At 32.0% G+C, this 27,152-nt stretch overlaps 5 protein-coding genes across 5 annotated transcripts in view; 2 read left to right on the forward strand and 3 right to left on the reverse strand.

The window, feature by feature from the left end:
* The window catches only part of LOC125807089 (4-hydroxy-tetrahydrodipicolinate synthase, chloroplastic), a 178,691-nt gene extending 176,323 nt beyond the window's left edge, over positions 1-2,368 (reverse strand). Inside the window, exon 1 of the mRNA XM_049486858.1 lies at positions 2,365-2,368. The gene's annotated coding sequence lies outside the window, so the exon portion shown is untranslated. The remainder of the gene's footprint in view (positions 1-2,364) is intronic.
* The window catches only part of LOC125807075 (cell division protein FtsZ homolog 2-1, chloroplastic), a 217,496-nt gene that overhangs the window by 65,049 nt on the left and 125,295 nt on the right, over positions 1-27,152 (forward strand). The window lies entirely within an intron of this gene.
* LOC125807051 (kinesin-like protein KIN-5C) lies at positions 3,253-11,736 on the reverse strand. The gene is made up of 23 exons (XM_049486807.1): positions 11,615-11,736; positions 11,352-11,481; positions 9,576-9,734; positions 9,136-9,485; positions 8,911-9,049; positions 8,605-8,702; positions 8,360-8,516; positions 7,418-7,487; positions 7,220-7,296; positions 6,884-6,937; positions 6,713-6,793; positions 6,523-6,634; positions 6,365-6,451; positions 6,111-6,286; positions 5,785-5,946; positions 5,574-5,681; positions 5,317-5,475; positions 5,160-5,243; positions 4,883-5,088; positions 4,574-4,675; positions 4,316-4,425; positions 3,951-4,102; positions 3,253-3,750 (listed from the first exon to the last, which is right to left on the reverse strand). The coding sequence occupies exons 1-23, from the start codon at positions 11,671-11,673 to the stop codon at positions 3,550-3,552; spliced, it is 3,033 nt and encodes a 1,010-aa protein (XP_049342764.1). The 5' UTR covers positions 11,674-11,736; the 3' UTR covers positions 3,253-3,549.
* LOC125807135 (auxin-responsive protein SAUR50-like) lies at positions 13,840-14,365 on the reverse strand. Its single transcript, XM_049486907.1, has one exon. The coding sequence runs from the start codon at positions 14,323-14,325 to the stop codon at positions 13,939-13,941; it is 387 nt and encodes a 128-aa protein (XP_049342864.1). The 5' UTR covers positions 14,326-14,365; the 3' UTR covers positions 13,840-13,938.
* Positions 25,662-26,865, forward strand: LOC125807095 (uncharacterized). The gene has a single exon (XM_049486864.1). The coding sequence runs from the start codon at positions 25,717-25,719 to the stop codon at positions 26,632-26,634; it is 918 nt and encodes a 305-aa protein (XP_049342821.1). The 5' UTR covers positions 25,662-25,716; the 3' UTR covers positions 26,635-26,865.

Genomic DNA, 27,152 nt, shown 5'->3' on the forward strand with positions numbered 1-27,152 from the left:
TAGCACCCAAAAAAAATTCTGAAAAAACTTTATGAGAATCTCTGTAATTAGTTAGGGAACCACAACGTATACTCACTCCATTTTTAAACGTCTATTTCCGCATTTACAATCACTTTTTAGAAATTACCCAAATTTCTCAATTTTTCGTGTGTAATTAGCCCATTGGTCTGGCATCTCGAAGCACCCAAGAAAAATTTTTGAAAAAACTTTATGAGGACCTCTGTAAAGAGTTGGGAACCACTACGCATACTCAGACCATTTTTTTTAACGCCTATTTTTGCATTTACAGACCTTTTTTAGTAATTACCCAAATTTCTCGATTTTTTGTATATATTAGCCATGGATCTAGCGCCTCGGAGCACCCAAATTTTTTTCTGAAAAAATTTGATAAGGACCTTTATAATGAGTTAGGAACAAATATGTATACTCACACCATTTTTAAAGTCAATTTTCGCATTTACAGACCTTTTTTAGGAATTACTCAAATTACTCAATTTTTCGTGTCTATTAGTCCATTGATCTGACGCCTCGTAGCACTCAAAAAAAATTTTGAAAATTTTTTATGAGGACCTCCGTAATGAGTTGGGGAACCACCACGTATGCTCACACCATTTTTAACGCCTATTTCCACATTTACAGACCTTTTTTTAGAAATTACCCAAATTCCTCAATTTGTGTTTATTAGTTCATGGATTTGGTGCCTCGGATCACCAAAAAAAAAATTCTGAAAAATATTTTATGAGTATCTCTGGAATGAGTTGGAGTACCATCATATATGTTCACACAATTTTTAAGGCCTATTTCCGCATTTACAGACCCTTTTTAAAGAATTACTCAAATTCCTCGATTTTTCGTGTGTATTAGCTCATGGATCTAGAGCCTCTGAGCACCCAAAAAAAATTCTGAAATAATTTTATGAGGACCTCCGTAATTAGTTTGGGAACCACCACGTATACTCACACCATTTTTTAACATCTATTTTCGCATTTACATGCCCTTTTTTAGGAGTTACCCAAATTCCTCGATTTTTCGTGTTTATTAGCCCATGGATCTGGCGTTTCGGAGCACCCATAAAAATTCCGTATAAAAATTATTTGGACCTTCGTTATATTTGGGGAACCACCACACATACTCACCTCATTTTAACGTCTAGTTCCGCATTTACAAGCCTTTTTTAGGAATTACCCAAATTTCTCAGTTTTTCGTGTGTATTAGCCTATGGATCTCGCGCCTCGAAACACCTTTAAAAAATCTAAAAAAACTTTATGAGGACCTTGGTAATGAGTTGGGGAACCAACACGTATACTCACACAATTTTTAACGCCTATTTCTACATTTACATGCCCTTTTTAGGAATTACCCAAATTTCTCGATTTTTTGTGTGTATTAACCCATGAATTTGACGCCTCGGAGCACCCAAATAATTTTTCTGAAAAAACTTTATGAGGACCTCTGTAATTAGTTGGGGAACCACCACGTATACTCACACCATTTTTTAACACTTATTTCCGCATTTACAGACCCTTTTTTAGGAATTACCCAAATTTCTCGATTTTTCGTGTGTATTAGCCCATGGATCTAGCACCTCGAAGCACATGAAATTTTTTTCTGAGAAAACTTTTGAGGACGTCCGTAATGAGTTGGGGAATCACCACGTATATTCACACTTTTTTTCAATGCTTATTTTCGCATTTACATGTCCATTTTTAGAAAATACCTAAATTCCTAGATTTTTCGTGTATATTAGCCCTTTGATCTAGCACCTTGAGCACCCAAAAAAAAATTCTGAAAAACTTTATGAGGACCTCCGTAATGAGTTGGGGAAACACCACGTATACTCACACCATTCTCAAATGACTATTTCCGCATTTACATGCCTTTTTTTAGATATTACCCAAATTTCTCAATTTTTTGTGTGTGCCCATGCATTTGGCGCCTCGAAGCACCCAAAACAATTCTGAAAAAACTTTATGAGGACCCTTGTAATGAATTGGGGAAGCATTATGTATATTCCCACCATTTTTTTCAGGTATATTTTCACATTTACGATTCAACTTTTAGAAATTATGAGACTTTCTTGATTTTTTTTGTGTACTAGCTAAAGTATCTGGCGCCTCGGAGTATCCAATAAAATTTTCTGAAATAAAATTTAAGAGGACATCTGTAATGAGTTGGGAAAGCATTACGTATAGTTCTACTGTTTTTTTCAAACATATTTTCTCATTTAGGAGCCAACTTTTAGGAATTACGTGACTTTCTTGGTTTTTCTTGTGTCATGGATCTGTCGTCTCGAACACCCAAAAAAAGATTCTTAAAAAACTTTACTCGGATTTTTTTTAGGCATATTTTCACATTTATGAGCTAACTATTAGGAATTAGACAACTTTCTTGGATTTTCGTGTGTATTAGCCCATGGATATGGCGCCTCGGAGCACTCAATTTTTTTTTATGAAAAAACTTTATGAGGACCTCCATAATGAGTTGGGGAACCATTGTGTATAGTTCCACCGATTTTTCAAGCATATTTTCGCGTTTACGAGTCAACTTTTAGGAATTACGCGACTTTCTTGGTTGATCGCCTGTATTAGCCCATTGGATTTGGCGCCTTGAGCACCTTGATATTTTTTCTAAAAATTTTTGTGAGGACCTCTTTAATGAGTTGTGGGAGCATTACGTATAGTCCCATCTTTTTAAGGCATATTTTCGCATTTATGGGCCAATTTTTAGAAATTATGCGATTTTCTTTGTTTTTCGTTTGTATTAGCCCATGAGTTTGGCGTCTTGAGGCACTCCAAAAAAATTTCAGAAAAAAATTTATGAATACCTCCATAATGAGTTAGGGAGCATTACGTATAGTCCCACTATTACTAAGTCATATTTTTGTATTTACAAGCCAAATTTTAAAAATTATCCAACTTTTTTGGCTTTTCATGTGTTAATCCCGTAGATTTGGCACCTTGGGACACTCGGAAATGTTTTCTTTAAAAAACTTTATAAAGGTCTCCATAATGAGTTGAGAGAGCATTACATAGTCCTGCCATTTTCTTAAGGTAAAAACAATCTGAAAAACAAATTTCCAAGTTTTGCCATGTCAAGAAACATAATGCAAATATTGCCGTAAGGCAAAGGAATCTGCACAATTTCTCTGTGAAAGATTAAAAAGATGCTTTAGAAAGTATTTACACAGCTAAAATTGAATAAATGAAAGTTACTACAACATATATATTGACATAGTATTGAAGCTCTGAATGTTATTACAGAACTGTTACAAAATGGAATTGTCACTCTTACTGAGTAGCAACGAGCCATTGTCACAATAAATAAAGGGATTCCTCTCTCACTAAATCAAATTCTGGAAACCAATGATCAAGCTTTTCCTCATTTACAACCATTTCTAAATCCCAAGGCGGGATTTATCTTTTTGACAGAATTAGCTAGCAACATGTTAATGTTACAGTATTAGACGTATTTTTCCTGAGTGTGGTACAAGTACACACAAAAATTACAGATACAGATCAGAGGATGATACACAAGAAAGAAACCAATCTGCTAATGGTTAATTTGCGATAGAGGAGATCGTGGGACTAGTGATGGCTTTACTTCCTTTACTTGAAATGACTCGAAAGAGTTATTCTCCCGAAATTCCTCTAGAAGGGATTCCACTGGCATGGTGCGCAAAGATTCAATAATCCCCTTGCTTGGAACATCTGGCTCAGACCTGACTGGTGTTGATCCAGTTGGCTCATAATCCTGTGAGTCATTAAGGAAAAGACATCTCATGAAAAGGCATGATACAGAATTTTATTTTGTAAATTAAAAGGTAATATAAGATGCAAATGGCAGCATTTTTCTTTTCTGTTGCAGGAGGAAAAAACACTGACAGGTGAAGAAAAACCACCATGCTCATGGTAGCTACTCAAAGTTATAATGGATTATGATAAACAACATACCATATATCTCTGCTGAAAAGTTTCAAGGGCCTTCTGTTCTATAGAAGTACACTGACTAGCGTGATCGTGCTCAAGTACTCCAATGGTTTCTGAATGAGTGTTGGCAGTATCCAAAATGCCAAATATAGATGCTCTCTCTTTCTCCGACAAGCCTGGGTTAGAATTTAAACCAGAAGAAAAGTTATGCAACCAGCAGATGTAGCTAGTATTGTAAAATGCTTCTTCAGTAAATGCACAAACTCTATTATATTTAGAACACATTGGGTAAGACAAGAGAAAGATTACTAGTAGACAAATCTAATAAAAAAAGACGAAAATAAAACTTAAAAGAGACAGAGAGAGAACATGAAACATAGGAAACTTACTGTCAAAAGATTGAACGGCATATTCACTATTCCTTGTTACGACTTCGTCAGCAGCATCCTTTGTAGAGTCAAATTCAGTTACATGTTGCTCATTACTGTCACACATATTCCTGTCACCAGCAAAAGAAAAATAAAGGAATCCAATAAGGAAATTCAATGTAATCCTCAAGTTTCTCCGCAAAGAAACAGCTAAAGTCTATATTTTATAAATACATTCAGCATCATGAAATCAGGTACCAAAGAATATTAAAAACTAACCTGACAACTGAATGCATTGTCAAGACATGTTGACTACCCATGTCATTAACTGATTCATTTGTACTTTGCCACTGCTTATGAGCTGTTTCAGTAGTGCTTACACTGGATATGAAAAACAAAAAAGAATTGGAACAGAAATACAGAAATAAAAGTGAAGGTAAAATAATAGAAAGAAAACAAAATGATAGAGATCCAATCAAAAACAATGAACTGACAATATTAGGGAACAGAAATTCGATAGAGATCAGATGCTTATTTAAATGAAATAAAAGGCTGAAACTCGAAACAACAACAAAGTCGGATTCTTACCACTTCTGCATAAGTAATTCCATCCGACAATGTTTAGCAGCTGAGAAATCAGCATTTTCTTTCGTGCTACTGCCTGCTTGCGTAGAATAATCCTGCCATTTTCTTTTTGCAACTGTTGTAATACCCTCCATAGAGGATACATGTCCATCCAAGAATGTCTTATTTCCAGTAACAGTTTCTCTAAGATCAACTAAGCGTGTACCCACCTGTCAACTACAGTATAAGGAACCGAAAGGAAGATATACCATTAATGATTACAAGATTAAAAAAGACGAACCAGCTCTTTTTGTCGATGCAGGTGATTGGAGACCATGGTAGTCATATCAGCAATAAGCTTCTCTGCTTCTGCTCTTGATTGTTCCTGAAACAAACTCAAACATCAGTCACAGTAAGGACAACTAATATCTATACAGGCAGAATTTTCAAATGTATACCTCATATGCCGCCTCAAATTCAGCAATACACTTTGTCTGGATCTCATCAACTGTCGACACATGTCTTTCAAGTTTTTTTGATTCTTCCACAAACTTATCAAAAAATCCTTGAATGATCTCGGAGATATTTGCCAAATGCTCTGTACTATCGTGAAATTTCTGCACAATGAGAAATCTAAGAATAAAAAACATGAAAGAAACCTTAAAAGAATAGATAAAAGGCAGACTACTCCTAGAGATAAAGTAAAAAATGAAACCTGACGAAGTTCGCCAGCAAAAAGTGCCATTTCTCCTTGGTGAGTTGAGAGAGTGCTCTGGAGTTCTTCAAATAGGGAATTTGCTTCCACATATTCCGCATCTAAAAACTGCATCACGGAAGGGAAAAGTGAAGTGTTCAATCCTGCAACTGCATTGATCATTATAACATACACGGACTGAAACACATACAGAGAAGGAACAAATCCATACTTCTTTAATGGAAATTGAATTAGAAGAAGCCAAAGCAGAAATCTCCTCCAGAGCAGCAGTAGAACTAGCTTTATGCAGTTTTACCACATTTTGCATGGCCTCTAAATGAGATACATACAGGGCCCTTGAAGCTCTAGTTTTCCTCTTCAAATCTACAACAGCCTACAAGAATTTTTTTTATCTCACAAACAGTTCAGAAAAATTGGATTTTCAGCTAATATGAAATTAAAAATGCGAAGCCCAGTATCAGAAGTAAAACAAACCAAATAACTACAAATTTTATAATTAAGGAAATAAAAGAAGGAATGTCTGCCACTGGTTATCACCTTATCATGAGATTCAAGAAAGTCGTGACAGAATTTCTCAACACACTGGAGGTGTTCATTTTGTCGACACACTGATGTTGCCACCGAGTTGGAAAGGAAACCAAGTTGCTTTGCAAGGTCAGTTTGAAAGTTGTTCACCACCGACCTATTATCGGCACTCAGCTTGTCTTCTCTGTCTGCAAAAAACAATATTAGAAGAAAAGAATAACTGATCCCAACAAATCATTTCTGCAGATTGCTATCAGATGCCTTACCAATTTTCAGAAATAGTGAAGTGTTGTCTTTAAGTGATTTCTCCAACTGAGCCCGTAAACTACATGCTTGCTGAGCAAGGGCATTTTCTGTAAATATCAACATAAATTAAAGACCAAAGTCTATGTGACATTCAAAACCAAAGGTCAGACCACTTTACCAGCTTTTTTCTGTTCGCAGATGATAAAATCCCGCTCCTTGAGGGTGTACTTGCTTTGTCTTAATTCTTCCTCAGCATTAGACAAGAAGGAGGTAGTTTGGTTCAAGTGTTTCTGCAAGAAGCATCAATAGTAAGAGCTTTTGAACAGGATTTTAAAAAATGATATTAGAACAGAAGGCTAGAAACTCACCTGTGTGGCATCAAGTTTACATGCCAAATCTGAGCACTGATGAACCTGGTGATCATATCTACTTTGCAACTCCTCAAGTTGCTGATTTTCACAAACCAAAAATCGAAATCATTCACACTACAGTGGAATACATAAGACACTTGTCAACAACAAGAGTTTCAGAAAGCAGACCTTCAGCTGGTTTTCTAAGGTCACTCCCATTAGTTCAATTTGATCTGTCATAGCCTAAACATAGAAAAGGTAAGAATTGCTTTCAAATGTATAGTGAGACTGTGAGACGATAATTCAATACCAGGAACTCATACAAAAAACTGATTGAAGCTATATAATCCACTACTCAATAAGGCTAACATACAGTGAATTTAGATATATTACACACTATAACAATAAATAGAATCACTAAGAGACAGCAAACAAGACGAAATATAGGCAAAAACTAAGATGCACAACCTTTATCATTCATAGACAGTAAACAAGACATTGTGGGCAAAAACAAAGATGTGTTACCTTTCTCTCATTCTCCTCCTGATAATATCGATCTTTTGGTATGTACACACCATTCTTTTCACGTGTAGCATACACCTCTGGAAGAACAATAGGAACAAAAAAAATGAACAATAATGTTAAACAGTTTCTACAAAAAGAAGAATGATAACTGATGAGGGTGTTTCACACCACAATTGGCTAGAACAAAAAGGTACTCGCCTGCTTTAAGCCTGTCAATTTCACCATACAGATCCTTGATGAGGGTGGATTTCATCATTTTTTGATTCACCTACAGATTTAACGAAGAAATAAGATACAGAGACAACAGACGACCAAAATAATTTAGTTCCATGGTTCAAATTTAATTAACACTATGAGGTTATATGGAAATTAGTACCAGATAAGGTGAGGCTGAAAGAGATAAAGCAGTCAGCTGCTAGAGATTAAGCAGATAAATGTTGAAACTTTGATTACTCAAGCAAACTGACCGATTTGCTTCAATTAACCAAAGTACTTTGGGAACATCAGAAAAGTAGCCAATTTTTACATATTAGCTCTGAAATCTTTATGCAAAAGTCAAAACCTGATAATCCATATCCATTATGTAGTTACATACTAGTGAATGTGAAACATCTTGAAGTATAGGTCATGTAGTGGTTGTGTTTCAACCCAAACAACAATGATATCTCTATTCGTTAGAGGAAGAATGGCATGGTCAAAAAAATTTAATCAACTCAGGAAAAACAGCTCCATTCCGAAAAAGGAATTTCATCTGAAAACTACTCCGAAACAAATATGGTAAAGTAAGGCGAATACTTGCCTAAAGCTGTTGTACTAAACCAGAAAATGAGGAATGTTCAGCTGGAGATGACAGAAGAAACATTGATTGATAAGATGACACAAAAATCATCTGGCAAGTGGAATGCAACAAGAATATGAATCACTATGACGTGATATACATCCAGAAGATACTCATGGAGATTCAACATACATAATAAATCATTCATGTGAACAGTAGATGGACACTGATATTGCATTTGAATGTCAAACAGCACCAGCAATCAAAGAATTATTGACTTGTTTTTAGATAATTAAGAGTGGAGAACCGTGAGATGATTCACGTAAGAAACTGTTAGCTTATTCATGCATTCTACATTTTACCTCAGGCTTATTCTTAATATTCTTTGCCCTGTGGGCATAATCCAGCGTACTCAAGGTCTCCTCCAGACAGTGAACAGCAGGTGACACTGTGGCAATAATACATGTTTTTGTTCTTCCTCCCAATGAATCACGGAGCAAACGTGTGAGTTTGCTATCCCTAAATTTCATAGTAAGCATCATAAGAAATGGCTTAGAAACACACAAAGCTAAAAACAAATGAAAAAATGATCGCAGCTAGTAACTACCTGTAAGGGACATGCCCAAGATGCTCAACTAGAGCACTAATTACTCTCCCTAGTGTAAGTAGACTTTTGTTTATTTCTCCAGCTTCCCTTGCACGCCCCTGACAAATGGTACAAGAGACAGAGGATAAGGGCACAGATTAAAGAAGTTGAAGTACAACTAAATGGAAAAATAAGAGGAAAAACTACTTAGACAGCAGTGCCTACACTATAAAGAGAGAAGGAACAGATGATTTGTGTGTGGTTGACCAAACAAGATCAAGAAACAACCTTCGCAAAGAGTTTGTACAAGATAAGTAAACACATTACCTCCCTAGCCCCAGAACGTGAAATATTTTCTGAACCAGCCAAATCGACTAAATTTAGCTTGCCACATTTTATGAGTTCTTCTCCTTCAGTGTTTGCTTCCTTGATGTGTATTGTTATGGAGAAAAGAGAATGTGAACGACTGAAAAAAGAAAGAGCATTGCTTCTAACATATTGAATGCAACATAATAATAATGATGGATTCTACAAAGAAACAAAAATCAGTACCTTGATTGCTTATTCAGCAAGGTTTCTGCAGTCCGACGTTTTGCTGATCCCCTTTCAAGCAAAGTGAATATCTCACTAGCACTTGTAACAATTTCTTCTTCAAGTCCTCTCACTAATACTCCACCTTTTCCATCTTCCATAAGTGGCAATTGTTTCTTTTGCCTATCTTCTACAGAAACTTTTGATAAATCATCAGGGGCTAACAAGTCAGTGATCTCTTCATTGTACAACTCCAAGAAAGTTACTTTCACACTATATTCTGCATTTTGACTCTCCAGCATATCAAAAATTTGCTTGACTGCTCGAGGTATAACTCCTGCTCCTGGAGGAAGCTCACTGTTATGCCCACTCTGTTACATCAGGCAATCACAGGTTAGAAACAAATATCGTTACATAAGCTTCTACAGTGGGATTGAGGCACAAGGCCTGTCAGCTAGTACCTTAGACCTCTTACATTCACCTTCCATGGTGTATGTTTTACCTGTACCAGTTTGACCATAAGCAAAAATAGTACAGTTAAATCCCTCTAAAACTTCATTCACAATGGGGATAATTGCCTGATCATAAAGATCCCTTTGCTGAGCAGATGGGCCAAAAACCTGAACAGAACATAACATGATAGGAGCATGAAAAGACCATAACTTAAAACATAAGACAAATTATAGCAAAATATTGGCATTGAACATCTCATGGCAAAAGTGCTTACATCAGTTTAGGTCAGAAATTTCACATGATAATGCTTTTTGTTAAAGGGTATCTTAGGTGGGCATTTCCATATTTTAGCACTAAGAGCGATATACAACTTAATAATGATAATGGTAACTCACCCCAAGGATGGGGGTAGGGGAATTCTCTACCACTGAACATAAAACAAGTCGGATCATATTATTTTTCTGTTGTAAACAAGAACAAAAATCACTAATATTTCAGACAAGCAGTAAAACCAGAAATCCACTCTGAATTAAGGATGCTATTAAAACAATGAGATATCAGTAGTATTCCCTTTCTTTAACATAAGAAGTGACCCACAATATATGGGAGTGAGGAACTCTGGTTAAGTTGATATCTCACCAATAGTTATTGTAGTCCATGGTCAGTCTGATTAAGAAATAGATGATCGATTTGAGAGGACAGGCAGTAGTTCTTTTCTTAATTTAGAAAGGTGCATAAGATCAATCTATAATGTGGATGGTGATGTCAAAGACTGGCATTGGCATGACAAAAGAGCTACAAGTGAGAAACGTTGCAGGAGCAGAGTTACAGTCCAGCAATTGCTTATCTCCCCACTGGAGGAATCTCAGCCCTCAATTTACTTTAACCAAATCAACTTGGGACTCAATGACAACTAATTGGTATGCTCAATGAAGTAAATAAGAAAACCTGGAAGAAGAATCTAAAAAGAAATGCATCAGCTCAGAGAATAAATGAATTAAATGATCTGACTGACATGTTGCTGAACACAGTTATCTCCTAATATTCTCTGGTTTCTGGTTATAATTTGAGAGAGCAGACATAAAGATAGGATAAACAATCACAGATAATCTCTAGGGATCAAGGCATCTATTTCTTTTACCGTCTAGTTGTACTCAAGCCCTTTAATCTTTTTCATCACTTCTTCAACCAAAAAAGGAACATTAGGAATGAAGGGTAAATACTTACTCCCACCAGGTGTTTAGACCAAACCAATGGAACTTACCATGGTTAAGTGCTTTAATGAAGCAATTATAAATTAATTAACCATGGTTAAGTGATAGTCGTATATATTCAAACACATGCCATGCATCTATTGATTTGGTGTAAGCACCCTATGAGAGTAAGTTTTTACCGAAATGGAGCAGTATTTCTTCTTTCATGGAAACATGGAAAGCCCTTCTCGTGTAAAAATTGCTTTCTTCTTCCAGGTCTATGTTCAAATACAAGAGCAATATTTATTTTCTAACCTAAATAGAGCAAAGGAAAGTAGATTTTAGGTTCTATAATCACACTTAGAATGTCTATGGCAAAGGTTTCTTCTTTCAGGTTTTTGTTCAAACACAAAAGCGAAAAAGCCAATACCATTAGTTCAAATAGGGGTAAAAGGGAAGACCTTCAAATTCCAAGTACCAATTCAAAATCAATGCAAAAGCAAAACCAAAATGAACAACAAAATTGATTCCAGTATACTAACTAGATTTCAAACAAAAAATGAAACCATTTTGTAATCAAACAGTAATTACCTTATCAAATGTAAAAACCCTATCTATGTGCTTCCCAGCAATGTTCTGTGAAACAGCTACCTCTTTTTGGTACTCATTGCAAGTCACCACTTGCGGAGCATTATTCCGCACTTCATCCTCACTAAACGGCCTATAATACATCAAATCAACAAAATTAATCCATTTTCGACTTAAACCAATTAGCAATCGGGTCTTAAATGATCAATATAAAGCATTTATGAGTAATTAACGAAAATTACAAACGAAATGATAATAATTAGTACCTGCAACGAAGCAGAACTTGAACGTTTACACTTTTCTCCTTCTCATGGCGATTCGACATTTTCAAAGGGGTCGATTTTTAGAGAGAGAAAGTTAGAGAGAGAAAGAGATTAGCCGTTTGTGTTTGGGAAGATCTGAAAATGGGAGCGGGATGAAGAGGAGAATTTGAATTTTTTGGGAAGACGCTCTTGATCATCATCTGACCGTTGATTTTGCTAGAATTCAGATAAACGGTTGAGATGATTTTGGAATTTCAGATGAGGTTGCCAATTTATGAAATCATATACCGGGTCATGTTCGATTTGTTGTCCGGTTCGGGTCTGGCTTCTTCATGGAAGGATTCTAACATGGGCTTGTATTTGAACAAAAGCCCAATTGCGAAAGAAGGTAGTTTGTAAGTCTTTTTTTTTCGGTTGAGAAACTATGTAACTACACAAATATATCTATCATACATACTAATTTAATCCACACTCTATGGTTTGAAATAATTGCATATTGTCTCACCAATTAAGAATTTCGTATCATATTTCAAATCAAACACCACTCCTTCAAATTCCCCCTTGCTCTCTCTTTCTTTCTCTCGCTCGTTGTCTCTCTATGTGCAGGGGTACGTACACTGATGAATGTATCAGCGTATTTTTGACACCAGATACATTCTGAAAATATAGATACACAAGAAGAGAGACGAGTAAGAGAGTGAGCTATGAGGCTGTCAATGTCTCATATTTATGTGAATCACGCTTGGATACAGCGTATCTGAAAACATGTATCCACCAAGATACACATAAGAGTATCCTTGATGTGAAAGCACGTAATTAGGATCTAAACTTACGAAGTTTGTATTTATTTATTTTTTTGTTTTTTGGGGTCAAGCAAACATTAAAAAATTGAAAAATATTTTTCAAAATAACATGTTCGTCCGCCATCCGTAACCAAACACACCCAAAGAGTGTGGTGGCCGGTCCTGATGGGGGCATATTCGGCGCATGGAATCAAACACTAAGGTTTGCTCTAGAACTAACATATATGCAGCCTAGCTAGTAAGTAAAGTATTAAAGTGTACCAACATGGGTTGTGATGCATTGATGAGAGTGTTTCACCCTTAACCAGAGGTCTCGAGTTCGAGCCTTGGGTATGGAGAAATCCAGTTGGGAGCGCCACCCCCCGAATGGACCCTACAGAGCGCGATCCAGATTTAGTCAGAGCTCCAATGTGGGCTTCCGGACACCAGGTGGGAAACCAAAAAGAAAAGTATTAAAGTGTATAATGTTTAATTAATTGACTAATGCATATACAATGTATATGTTAATGTACGTATTGATGATAACGAAGTGAATTACTTTAAAAGAATATTTGCAAACATCTTGATCGTGGGTAACAAAGAGTTTCATTCCTATACCGCCGGCCTTATTGAATTTGAATAGGCAAAGTTGTATATGAAAGTTACATTTCTCATTAATGGTTGTCACTATAAATTTACATTGCAATTTGTTGACTAAATTAAAGATCCAAAATTGATACTTCTCTCATCTTATTCGACACATAATAGTGGAAACAACATTTCTTCTCCATAAAAATAGAGATAACGTAAGCGTATATTTTATTCAATCAAAACCTTGCTTGTGGTACAATAATATACATAGACGGAGCTAGAGACCAAGTTACATGTTTAGTCAATTACTTTAGTAATTTTGATCCAAATTTTGTATTTATCTTTAAAAAATCAAGAAATCCATCTAATAGGGAACCAAAAATTTTAAAAAGGCTAAAATCTTATTATAATATACAAGCTACATTCTTCCCTAAACAAAATGTACTTTTGAAAACCTTCTGTCGAACCTGAATTAGATTAATATAATGATCATATTGCAATATTAGTATTTGTGTTTGATAATTTGTCAAAAATTCGAGCATTGCGAAATTATGGCATATGATTGCATATTTTGACTAGTAAAATGAATATAAATTAAAGATGGCGAAATTGTGCCGAATAGCAAACAGTTATATCAAATGATATAGCTATTATTTTGGGAAATTCTAATCTCAATTTACACAAAAATCTTGTCCTACCAAATCTCATGGTACAAGAAAATTGAACATTGAAATAATTAATTCCCTATTCTAGCTCATGAATTCTAAGATCATTTCTTCATGCTATACAATAACAATAATAACAACATATCCAATGTAGAAAGGTTATTTCTGATAGATCATCTGCTCAAAAACATCATGCTACTCTATATGATGGCACTCAAAATGTGATCCAATTTTAAAAGTTACAAAAACATTCTATTTTCCTATGCTATTATTCATATAACAATATCTACTACAAAAACTCCTCCACCAACTCACCAAAATCAAACTTCCCATTGCAACATTCCACAGCATTAACCACTTCTTGAAATGCATTAACACTGCATGGCACCACCAATCCATTTGTTTGATCAAACCCAAACTCATTGTAAGTTTTCTCCAACAAAATCTTGAACAATGGATGAGAAAGATAGCTCGTTGGAACGATGAATCGTTCTCGTTCTTCCCCCACATAGATGGCCAAATTCCCTATTGGTATTGATGAATTAGGGTTAGCTAGTGACCATTCTTCATTGTTTTTGTTGTCCTTAATAAGAAAGTATTCATGAGTAGGACTTGTTATTGCCTTAGCCTTCTTGGCTAATTTCTTCATTGAAATAAATTTGTTCATTCCTAGCATTTTAATTTCCCCTTTGAATAAACTTGGATTGGAAATATAAAAGGTAGAAGAAGAAAATATATGAAGAGAAGGAAAGTTAAAAGGGAAAGAAGTTCCTTGAGTAATATATATCCACTAGAAAGGGTGGGTGGGATGGTTTTTCTCAAAGAAAACTATGATTGTTAATGTAGTGTATTAAATTTATATATTATAGATATTATTTTATGTATTTTGGACTTGTCAATAGTTTAGTGCAATTATTAGTAGGTATAAAATCGTATAGCCTATCTAACCAAGAAGTTATTTTTTATTGGATGGTATGACTCCCCAAATATAAAGGGATAATAGCATTTTCGGACCTTTATTGGCGAATTCTGATTTTGATCCTTATAATATATGATTTGATATATTTAATTTTTAATTAATTAAAATATGTGTTTGTGGTTCCTTTACGTAAGAAATTTATTGTATTTGAATCATTTTTAGAAGTATATTATTCTCAAATACGAGCAACAACATAAAATTAATACAACGCATAGGTAATAAAATATTAAATTGTGGATTAATCATTAATAATACTTAATGATTGTGAGTATTCACAAGCGACAAGATCAAAAAGTCATATTTTAAGTTAAATATATTTAGTCAAATATCATAAAAATTAAAATTAAATTATCAATAATATATAGAGGGATTAAAAATGCTATATATTAGCACAAATATAAATGTAGTTGGAACAATACAAATTCTCAAAAAAATAATTAAAACTTCGTTAGGTAAATGAATGGAAGAGATCAAGAGTTGTTTATATCAAATACTTGTAACCACTTATAAGGACTCCTTAAATCAAATATTAACAACTACTTAACTAATGAATTAGCATAAAAAGAGAACTTGGATTAGTTATAACCAACCTATTCTACCAAAAAAACTAAGACATATAATAGTCGTATAATTGAATGAAGAATATAATCATGGTTTAGTTGAAGAGTTAACTTAATTCCTTGCCTTTTGTCAATCTAAATAAGAAAATTAAAGTTAATAAGGATTTTCTATTTACAAAACTCATCAATTTGTTGGACGGCTTGTACGTCAAATCCAAGAAGCCTTTATTATAATATTAAAAGTTTAAAACCCTTTCAATTTTATTAGTCACTTAATTAGGTGTATAAAATTAGTCGAACTACCAAACATTGAAAATGAAAAAACAGAGACAAGAAACTAAACGTGCATACACATAACGTGTGGAGAGAAGAGCAAAACTTTTTTTTTTTTTTTTTAAAAAAAAAAAATGGCATATGCATTAACGAGGGATTAGACTTACTAATAAAGTTTTAGGGTCCCTAATGACATGTATAATTGGCTAAGTCATCGAAGTGAAAGAGTCACGTGACAATCTTGAGTTATAATTTATATCAAGCGATAGATAAAATACTTTTAATTGGGTAAGTCATCGAAGTGAAAGAGTCACGTGACAACCTAGAATTACAATTTATATCGAGCGATAGATAAAATATTTTGTAAATGACTTAAATACATGACAAAATATTATAAATAGCAAAGTAATCTTGTTATTGAGATTTTGTGTAATTAATTAACTTGTTGTCACGATTCAATGTAATTCAAAATTCATCGATGATGGAAGAATGACGGTACTTTGTAAGATGACAAACACATACTTTTCAAAACAGTTGTTTATTTTGAAAAAGTATATTAGATGTATACAGCTGTTTTGATTTTTCTATAAAAAAAATTTGTGTGGAAATAGCTCACTTTAAAATATGACAGAAGTCAAAATTAAATAGAATATTCTTTGTGATTTTGACTTCACTCGTTTGTATATTGATGATGCCTAACTTGTGCATATATATGATATATTAAAAAAAAAATATGTAATGGTCAGTACGAAATTTTGTACCTGATTCTTGGAAAATGTCATTGCAGAATTTTTATTATATAATATATATATATATATAACCTTCCATAAGATTCTTGTTTCACAAATCAATAAAGTCAATAACAAGAGTTGCCTTTGAGAGAACGTGTTCAGAATAACGATTGAGTTTGTTAATATGGTTCAAGGACACACAAATTATAACATCAAATAATAGGATTGTTAATGCAAAATTCGTCCTACATGGCATTTTATATGGTAATTTTGTGTTTTATGTGGCATCCTATGTGTATTCTGTCATATATATAAGACTCGTGTGTTACTTATTTAATTTTATACAAGTTTAAATGTCTACTCATGCACAATCAAAGTTAAAGAGCATAGATATCAATTGAGCTCAAGTGGTCAACATAACTTTAAACTTGACCTCAACTAGCATTTATGTTCTCCAAGTTTGGGTGTGCACAAGTAGGTACTTAAACTTATATAAAATTGAACAAGTAGACATTTTTGTTCTACGTGGCATAAAACACGTAGAACGTCACATAAAATGTGAATTGACACATATGATGTCATGTAGGACCAATGTGTTTACTTGTTCAACTTCATATAATTTTAAATGTCTACTTGTATATATCCAAAATTAAAGATCATAAATATCAACTGAGGCAAAGTTAAAAAATACATTTATATATACTGCGACGGGAAACAATTGAAGAAAAATGGTGTGCTTAAAGTTAAACCTTATGAACCGTCTGTTCTGCCCCCAATAATTATGCATAACCCTCATCAATATAGGTATCGGATATGTGAAGAAATCAGTACTCTCATTTTTAGCCTATTTAAAAGACGTACATCTTTTCTAATTTGGTAACTTTTGAATTTCAATATTGCATGTGACATGTTTAAGACCATAATATTAAAATGTATTTTGGTAAATTACATATACTTTTAGGTTAAATATATAAGATTTAAAAGTCTTATTTAATAATTTTCTTAAGATGTCTGTCCAGTCAAACTAATACAAATAAGTTAAAACATAAAGAATAGTATTCTTACGATGTTATGATTCTCAACCCACTTCATTGATATCGCCTTGTTATTTCAGTCCATTTTCAGTTTTCATTACAAACCCTGATTGTATGGAACTAAGAAAAGTGATGGTAGCAAAAGGAGTTAGAATTATAATTTGAAAATTCTTATACATTATGCACATATATTTATCTCCCAAAATTACTGTCTGCTTGTTGTTTTAAATTTGTTCTTGTTTTAATTTTCTGGATGGGCAGAATTGTAGGCAAACTTGTTCTTCCATTTATAGATTGGAAGGTACGGTAAAGCACAATGTTTTGACTTTTACTATACAATATATCTTGTCAAAAGTCCTAAACAATATACACTGATTATACAATATAGCTTATATATACATAAGTTATACACTGACCATACATTATGATACAATCAAAAAATTGAGCATAGTTTAACTATATATGAAATATACACTAATTATACATTAAGTATACATTGACTACTCAATCTCGATCAACTCAAGATCACCTCTATATAGTTCTAAATTATAGATATGACGATATTTTGAGTTTTAATTTAGATAGAATTCACACGAAACAATTCACATTTGCGATACGTCAAATTTTAAAGAAAAAGGGGAAGCAACGTAGAAGAATAAAAAGATGCCGAAGAACAAAATTAACTCAATTTATTGAAATTGAAATCAAATCCACCAAGTGGCTAGCGCCAAATTTTTGGAGCTCGAAAATGAATATCGATCGATGAGATCAATCAAAGTGCTTTATACTTCTTTACTATTTATATAGATTGAGTTAATTTGTATCGACGAAATCACAATTTTAGTTGACATCATCATTTTTGCGGAGTAATGACATTAATAGTTAATAGTTATGGAGCATAAATGACCATTTTTTTAGATTATTAAATTCTGATTTAGAGCTCCATTGTGTTTCTTTGGAACTTTTCGCAGTCAAAGTAAAGGTTTTATTTAATCACAAAAAATACTCGTCAGGGCTAATTTAATCACAAAAAATTTAAAAAGTTAGGATTGTCTAAAATCATATAAAATGATTAATTTATTCTCATCCCTTCAATGAGGGACTCAACCGTCAACACACTCCACACACCCATGACTTGATATCAGAAGCCACTACTAAAAAAACTGTGAATACCGACCTATAAATACCGACCTCCGGAGGTCGGTATTCCTTGAAATACCGACCTAAAACCGACATCCCAGCTTAGGTCGGAAAAAGCTTGGTCGCTATTCAATACCGACCTCTGGAGGTCGGTATTTACTGACCTCTCGAGGTCGGTTTTTATTTTATGTCGAAATATTCATTTTTTTAAATTCCGACCTCTAGTGGTCGGTATTTTTATTTTTGTAATGTTGAAATTTCGACCTCCGGAGGTCGGTATTTTTATTTTTGTATTTTTGAAATTCCGACCTCCGGAGGTCGGTATTTTTATTTTTGTAATGTTGAAATTCCGACCTCCGGAGGTCGGTATTTTTATTTTTGTTGATGTGTAGTTAAATTATATATATATATATATATATATATATATATACACACACACATATATATATATATAATTTAACTACACATCAACATATAATATATGTATATGTATACATACATATATATACATCTATGTATATATATGTAAATTTATTAAATTAAAATTCTGTTGATGTGTAGTTAAATTATATATATATATATATATATATATATATATATATATATATATATATATATATATATATATATATATATATATATACACACACATATATATACATAATTATTTTAGTATAAACTCACCTCTTGAGGTTGATTTTATTAATTAAACATATATATATATATATATATATATATATATATATATATATCTATCTATATATATGTATCACATTAAATTTTAAGAACACAAAATGGTCCTCCGGAAAACGATTTAAATAAAATTAAATCAAAATAGAAAATAATACCGACATCAAGAGGTCGGTTTTTATTGTAATTCATTTTCTGGGAAAAATTCCGACTTCTTGAGGTCGGAATTTGGTTTACCCGCAAATCGCAAACCGACCTCCGGATGTCACTTTTAAAAGTAATTAGATGAAATAAAAATACCGACCTCCGGATGTCGCTTTAATTAATAGTCGAAATAAAAATACCGACCTCATGAGGTCGGTTTTTTAATTACATACTATTTAATTTTTATCGACATTCGGAAGTCGGTATTATGAAATATTTAATTGAGAAAAAGTTCCGACCTCAGGAGGTCGGAATTTTTAATGAATTACAATAAAAACCGACCTCTTGATGTCGGTATTATTTTCTCAATTAAATATGAAAAAATACCGACCTCATGAGGTCGGTATTTTATATTAATTTATTTTTACTATTTAATTTTACCGACATACGAAAGTTGGTATTATAATTTTTTGTGTTTTTTATTTTACACAAAACCTATTGAGAAAAAATAAAATATTGTTATTTATATATATATATAATTATTTTAATATAAACTCACCTCTTGAGGTTGATTTTATTAATTAAACATATATAATTTAACTACACATCAACATATAATATATGTATATGTATACATACATATATATATACATTTATGTATATATATATATATGTATATATAGATGTTATATACATCTATATATATATGTATATATATACATATATATATGTAAATTTATTAAATTAAACTTCTGTTGATGTGTAGTTAAATTTTATATATATATATATATATATATATATATATATATATATATATATATATATATATTAATATAAACTCACCTCTTGAGGTTGATTTTATTAATTAAACATATATAATTTAACTACACATCAACATATAATATATGTATATGTATACATACATATATATACATCTATGTATATATACATACATACATACATATATATATATATATATATATGTAAGTTTATTAAATTAAAATTCTGTTGATGTGTAGTTAAATTATATATATATATATATATATATATATATATGTATCACATTAAATTTTAAGAACACAAAATGGTCCTCCGAAAAACGATTTAAATAAAATTAAATCAAAATAGAAAATAATACCGACATCAAGAGGACGGTTTTTATTGTAATTCATTTTCTGGGAAAAATTCCGACTTCTTGAGGTCGGAATTTGGTTTACCCGCAAATCGCAAACCGACCTCCGGATGTCTCTTTAATTAATAGTCGAAATAAAAATACCGACCTCATGAGGTCGGTATTTTAATTACATACTATTTAATTTTTACCGACATTCGGAAGTTGGTATTATGAAATATTTAATTGAGAAAAAATTCCGACCTCTTGATGTCGGTATTGTTTTCTCAATTAAATATAAAAAATACCGACCTCATGAGGTCGGTATTTTATTTTAATTTATTTTTACTATTTAATTTTACCGACATACGGAAGTCGGTATTATAATTTTTTTTGTTTTTTATTTTACACAAAACCTATTGAGAAAAAATAAAATATTGTTATATATATATATATATATATAATTATTTTAATATAAACTCACCTCTTGAGGTTGATTTTATTAATTAAACATATATAATTTAACTACACATCAACATATAATATATGTATATGTATACATACATATATATACATCTATGTATATATATATATATATACATCTATGTATATATATATATATATGTAATTTAATAAATTTACATATATATATATAGATGTATATATATTTATATAGATGTATACATATACATATTCTATATACATCTATATATATGTAAATTTATTAAATTAAACTTCTGTTGATGTGTAGTTAAATTTATATATATATATAATTATTTTAATATAAACTCACCTCTTGAGGTTGATTTTATTAATTAAACATATATAATTTAACTACACATCAACATATAATATATGTATATGTATACATACATATATATATACATCTATGTATATATACATATATATATACATCTATGTATATATACATATATATACATAATTATTTTGATATAAACTCACCTCTTGAGGTTGATTTTATTAATTAAACATATATATATATATATGTATCACATTAAATTTTAAGAACACAAAATGGTCCTCCGGAAAACGATTTAAATAAAATTAAATCAAAATAGAAAATAATACCGACATCAAGAGGTCGGTTTTTATTGTAATTCATTTTCTGGGAAAAATTCTGACTTCTTGAGGTCGGAATTTGGTTTACCCGCAAATCGCAAACCGACCTCCGGATGTCGCTTTTAAAAGTAATTAGATGAAATAAAAATACCGACCTCCGGATGTCGCTTTAATTAATAGTTGAAATAAAAATACCGACCTCATGAGGTCGGTATTTTAATTACATACTATTTAATTTTTACCAACATTCGGAAGTCGGTATTATGAAATATTTAATTGAGAAAAAGTTCCGACCTCAGGAGGTTGGAATTTTTAATGAATTACAATAAAAACCGACCTCTTGATGTCGATATTATTTTCTCAATTAAATATAAAAAATACCGACCTCATGAGGTCGGTATTTTATATTAATTTATTTTTACTATTTAATTTTACCGACATACGGAAGTCGGTATTATAATTTTTTTTGTTTTTTATTTTACACAAAATCTATTGAGAAAAAATAAAATATTGTTATTTATTTATTTTTTTAATACCGACATCAAGAGGTCGGTTTTTATTGTAATTCATTTTTTCTGAGAAAATTTCCGACCTCCAGAGGTCGGAATTTGGTTTTCCCGCTTTCCGCAAACCGACCTCCGGATGTCGCTTTTAAAAGTAATTAGATGAAATAAAAATACCGACCTCCGGATGTCGCTTTAATTTATAGTAATTAGATGAAATAAAAAATACCGACCTCCGGATGTCGCTTTAATTAATAGTAATTAGATGAAATAAAAATACCGACCTCATGAGGTCGGTATTTTAATTACATACTACCGACATTCGGAAGTCGGAATTATAAAATATTTAATTGAGAAAAAATTTCGACCTCCTGAGGTCGGAATTTTTAATGAATTACAATAAAAACCGACCTCTTGATGTCGGTATTATTTTCTCAATTAAATATAAAACATACCGACCTCATGAGGTCGGTATTTTTATTGTAATTCATTTTTTCCGAGAAAAATTCCGACCTCCGGAGGTCGGAATTTGGTTTTTCCGCTTTATTTTGCATAAAAACCGACTACTTGTAAATACCGACCTCCAGAGGTCGGAAATTACCGACCTCCATTTGAGGTCGGAAATTTTTAGGTCGGTATTCACTGTTTTTTTAGTAGTGAGCGTGGATAATTAAAATGGAAGTCCAATATTGATAAATCATGAATTGAGATGAACATGAATCGATACCATGTTAAAAGATTGATCCTTAAGCCTAATTAAGCTCCAAAAACTAGTTCAAAACGTAAAAATTACCCATAATTATATTTTTTTAAATAAACTATTTTTTTCACAACCACCAAATAAATCTCAATAACGTATCAACTTTAAGCGCACTTAAACTACTCATAATCATCTTTTGGGGTCAAGTATTTTGTGTAGTCAAACAAGGGAAATAGGAAAATATGTTAAATAGGACATTATTTAATTCTCAAGTCTTCAGTCTCTGGTCTTCTATATAAATATATATATATATATATATTTATTTATTTATTTTTCCTTATAACAAAGTCAATAAAGAAGTAAGAAAATTCACTTGACCGACAATAGTGAAGAGGTAATTGGAATTAGGGTGAAGACATTTACACTTTGAGCCGTTTGATTTGAAATTAAGGAATTATAAATTTATAATATTGAATTAGTAATAATGAGGTTATTCAGTGGATATGTTTTGCTTTTTTTAAAAATAAAATAAAATTACATAACCAAAATGAATCGCATCGTAAAAGAAGTAACAGAAGAATTTGCACTATTGAGAATGAAACTTTTTGTTTTTGGTTTCGTGTCTGATATCTGTATAAGAGCTCAACTATTTTGAATTTGTAAACCTGAGACCTCTAATTAAAGGAGAAGGAGCCACATCCACTATACTATATCCTTTCGTGGTTTTGCGAAAGAGACTTTTGATCTTATAATTAAGGATCATCAAAGTTCATCAGATTTTTTCTGAATAAATCTAAATTTGTTAACAAAAATAATAAATATGCATCATTTTTTAAGAAGAAAAGAGTGTATATACAATTTTTTTAATAAAAAATATATATTCGCTCTGAATCACAAAATCGAACTATATTCAAGATTCCACTCCAAAATACTATCAAACAAGGGTCCATGGGGTTGGCACGTGCATTGTTGTCATATGAAATATGGTTAGTTGATCACACCATTTTGTACTCTGAAGTCTGTCCTCATCGAATGTGACTAAAATAACTCATTATTAATTTAAATAATTAAACTTTGCTTAGTTGGTGTTGGATCCCATCAGTCTTTCAATTATTAAATGAGTTATTGTTTGTAAATTGCTGCCACAACTAATATAAATAAATGATTTTGAGTTATATACATTAAAAAATAAGCAGTAAATCTTTATGCTATTTGCAGTGTAGTCTATTATGGTCACTAATTAATGTATATTACAAAAATTATTAGTAATTATTTACCATATCGATGTATATGTTTAAGTGACAACTTTATAGTCAAATGTAAACATGTATACTTATTTGTTTTTCGCCTAAAAATTACAGAACAATTGTGTTAGTTTAGTTTATTATTAAAATTATTTATAGTGGGATGGGTAAATAAATTTAAATATTGACTTTTATTTTATATCTTAAAATTAGTACTCCCTCGATCCTAAATTCTTTTTCTTTTTCAGTCAAACTCAAGACACAATCAACATTTCATGTTGGATTACATTTATTTGGCAAAAATAAATAAATAAAGAAATTCATAAAGGTATATTTTTCAATTTATTTATTTTAAAAATAATTCTAAAATTTCTTCTCATATTTCTTAAATTTGATGGTCAGTCAAATCATATTAGTAATAAATTAAAAATAGAGGGCCTATGATTTTAGTACCAACGTGGTAATTTTTTACCTTTTTTTAGTTTGTTTCCGGTGTATGTTCGATATTCATATTAGAGTTCGATTAAATTTAGATTCGCGTTGAAAAGTCTCACATTGAGGATAAAGCTTAAACCCAAGACCCTAATTAATGATGAAGGAGTATTTATAACCACTCCACCCCATGTTGTAACCGAAATAATTAGGTGTCATGCGGAAGCTAGCAAGACAAACCTCGAAAAACCAAGAGTAAGAAGATAAACGAGAAATATATCAAAAGACACAAAGATTTAATGTGGTTCGGTCAACCGACCTATATCAACAAAAGGAGATGAGCAATTCACTAATCATAAGAGTACAAAATATAGAGGGGAATAACCTCACGCATTCACTCAGAATACAAAGAGGTCCACACAAGTGATAACATATCACTAAGATACATAAAACTCTCAAAGCCCCTGGGATTACATTGTGAATGCTACTATGTTAAAAAGAACGAGTCTCTAGTATCCTAAACTTTTTCCTATCAGAAAAGAACTAGTCAAATATGGAGACTTTGTGTTTTCTTTTTTCTTAAAGAGAAAATTCAATTATGATAAGAAAGTTAGGCAAATACCCAACATTGTGTTCATGGTTCAATTTGGATCGGTTATTGGTTAAAATCATAACTAAACCAATTTAGTTGGTATTTAAATTTCTAAAACCAAATCAAATCAAATAAAAAAAATAACCGTCAGTTTGGTTATTATCGATTTGTTTTTTGTTTTTTTTTTTCGATTTGAAAGTAATAGGTTTGTTAAAAGCATACTAAATACTAATCTTGATAGACACAAACACCTATTACATGAATAATCTACTGAAAAGTTATTATGGATTCAATTCAGCACTTAAAAAAATTATTATTATACAAACCAAGTGATTTAATTAAGCAATACTAAAATCATCATACACCAAAGATCAAAAGATCAAAATTTTATAGCAAAAAATAATAATAATAACCCCAAGCTCCACATTGAGGAACTATCGAGGAATGGGATACAAAGAAAATTATATATCAAAACACTAATAAGAATTTTTATATTTTATTTATGAATAATATAAATAATTGTAAATTTTATATATATAATTTTTTGATCCGATTTGATTATTTTTTGCGATTTTTTAAAAATAAAATCAAAATCAAATAAAAAAGTATTAATTTTCAAAATTTAATACTACCAAACAAACTAAATATTGATTTCTTAAATCCATTTGGTTCAAATTACGATTGATTTTTTAACTATAATCCTTTAACAATTTTTACCTTTGTTCATATACAGTTACTATTTTGGAGTCCTTTTTAAATATATTCCACTACCTATTTTCAATCCACAGACTCAAATCGCCTCAGAGTTTGGAATTTTCTTCAACTGTACTACTCTCTCTCTCTTCCTCTCGATAATGACTCAAGTTGATTTGGAATCACTGGTTCCAACTAATTCAGGCGGAAGTAATGACCGGAAAATTGTATGTGAAACTCTAGCGAAAGCCGCCGGCGTCAAACTGGAGAAAAATGATATTCCAGACGACGAAAAGGAACTTCCGCCGGATTTCCCGCCGGAGTCATTCTGCCTTTCGAAAGATGCTGAACTCGATTGGTTTGATAGAAACGCTGTTCTGGAGCGTAAGGAATCAGCAAAAGGTAACAGTTCACACGGAACGAATGTGACTTCAAATTTGCATCCGAATTTGAATTCAAACTCACAACGAATTCCATTGACTTTGAAAACTAAAACTACTTTCTTCGGTTTACCGAAGAGTAGTTCCGTTGATCCGAAGAGGAAAACGTGTAAACCGGCGAATATACGTTTTTTTCCGACGAAACGATCTGAATCGGCATTGAAAGCGGTTTCCGCTCCTGAACCGGTATCGCCGAAGGTATCATGTATGGGAAGAGTGAGATCGAAGAAAGGTCGCCGGCGATCATGTGAAGCATCACAAAAATGTGAAATATCACTCCAGAGATCAAAAAGCAGCAGAACACCTAAACGGAAAATCGGATTCTATACACGAGTGCTTTCAATGTTCGGATTCAGTCGGAGTAACATCAAACCGGTGAAGGATAGTATAGAGAGAACGCATGATTCCATACCGGAAGAGCCAGTTCCGCCGAGAAAGAGCAACGCTGTGGTAATCGAAAAGGTTCGTAAAGTTCCGGTGAGTTTTGAACCGGTTTCGGTTTCCGATTCAAGCGGTTTAGGAGGGATGATGAGGTTCACGTCGGGCCGGAGATCGGAATCCTGGGCCGCCGATGAGATCGATGCAGTGCTTTCAGAGTTGGGTACAGATCGAAAAGTGGGTCCCAATATAAGAAATTGAATTCCAGTGAAGGAGCGCGCGGAAGTCATTTCTACTATGGTTAAAAAAAATTCCGTTAATCCAACGTGGCAGTAAAATTTACTTTTTTTTTTCTTATTCTCAACCAATATTTCTCTAGTTGAGCAATTTTATTTTTTTTATTTTTTTATTTTGTTGGTTCAACTAGTTATGCGAGAATTATAATGTAAATTTAGATGTATTACTCTCGAAAAGAAATCTATCGTTTCTCTTCCATGATTAGATAGTAGGTGTAACGATATATTTACTTCATAGGTAAGGTTTGTGGTTTAAGTCCAAGATGACTAAGCTTAGCCAGAAAAATAAATAATAGAAGAAATATTTGTCTACTTCATACATACTCCACTTAGTTCGGGATATAACTCAGTTGGTAGAACTCCGTTCTTGCAATTGGATCGTTGCAAGTATAAATTTGAGGTTTAGTTGTCCAGACAATAATAATAGTGTTTTCTACTTAAACTTTTTTGAATAATGCATATACGTGAGTGTTATACATAAAT

Source organism: Solanum verrucosum, unplaced genomic scaffold (assembly GCF_900185275.1).
Source record: "Solanum verrucosum unplaced genomic scaffold, falcon-dt-bn FXZP01000196.1, whole genome shotgun sequence".
In the NCBI taxonomy this organism is placed as follows: Eukaryota; Viridiplantae; Streptophyta; class Magnoliopsida; order Solanales; family Solanaceae; genus Solanum; species Solanum verrucosum.

Excerpts from the sequence above, each read along its gene's own strand:
- LOC125807051 (XM_049486807.1), bottom strand. The coding sequence starts at position 11,673 with ATGTCGAATCGCCATGAGAAGGAGAAAAGTGTAAACGTTCAAGTTCTG. Across the intron at positions 8,517-8,604 it reads CTTGGGCATGTCCCTTACAG|GGATAGCAAACTCACACGTT; the intron begins GTAGTTACTAGC and ends TATGAAATTTAG. Across the intron at positions 6,452-6,522 it reads CTGCGAACAGAAAAAAGCTG|AAAATGCCCTTGCTCAGCAA; the intron begins GTAAAGTGGTCT and ends TGATATTTACAG.
- LOC125807135 (XM_049486907.1), bottom strand. The coding sequence starts at position 14,325 with ATGCTAGGAATGAACAAATTTATTTCAATGAAGAAATTAGCCAAGAAG.
- LOC125807095 (XM_049486864.1), top strand. The coding sequence starts at position 25,717 with ATGACTCAAGTTGATTTGGAATCACTGGTTCCAACTAATTCAGGCGGA.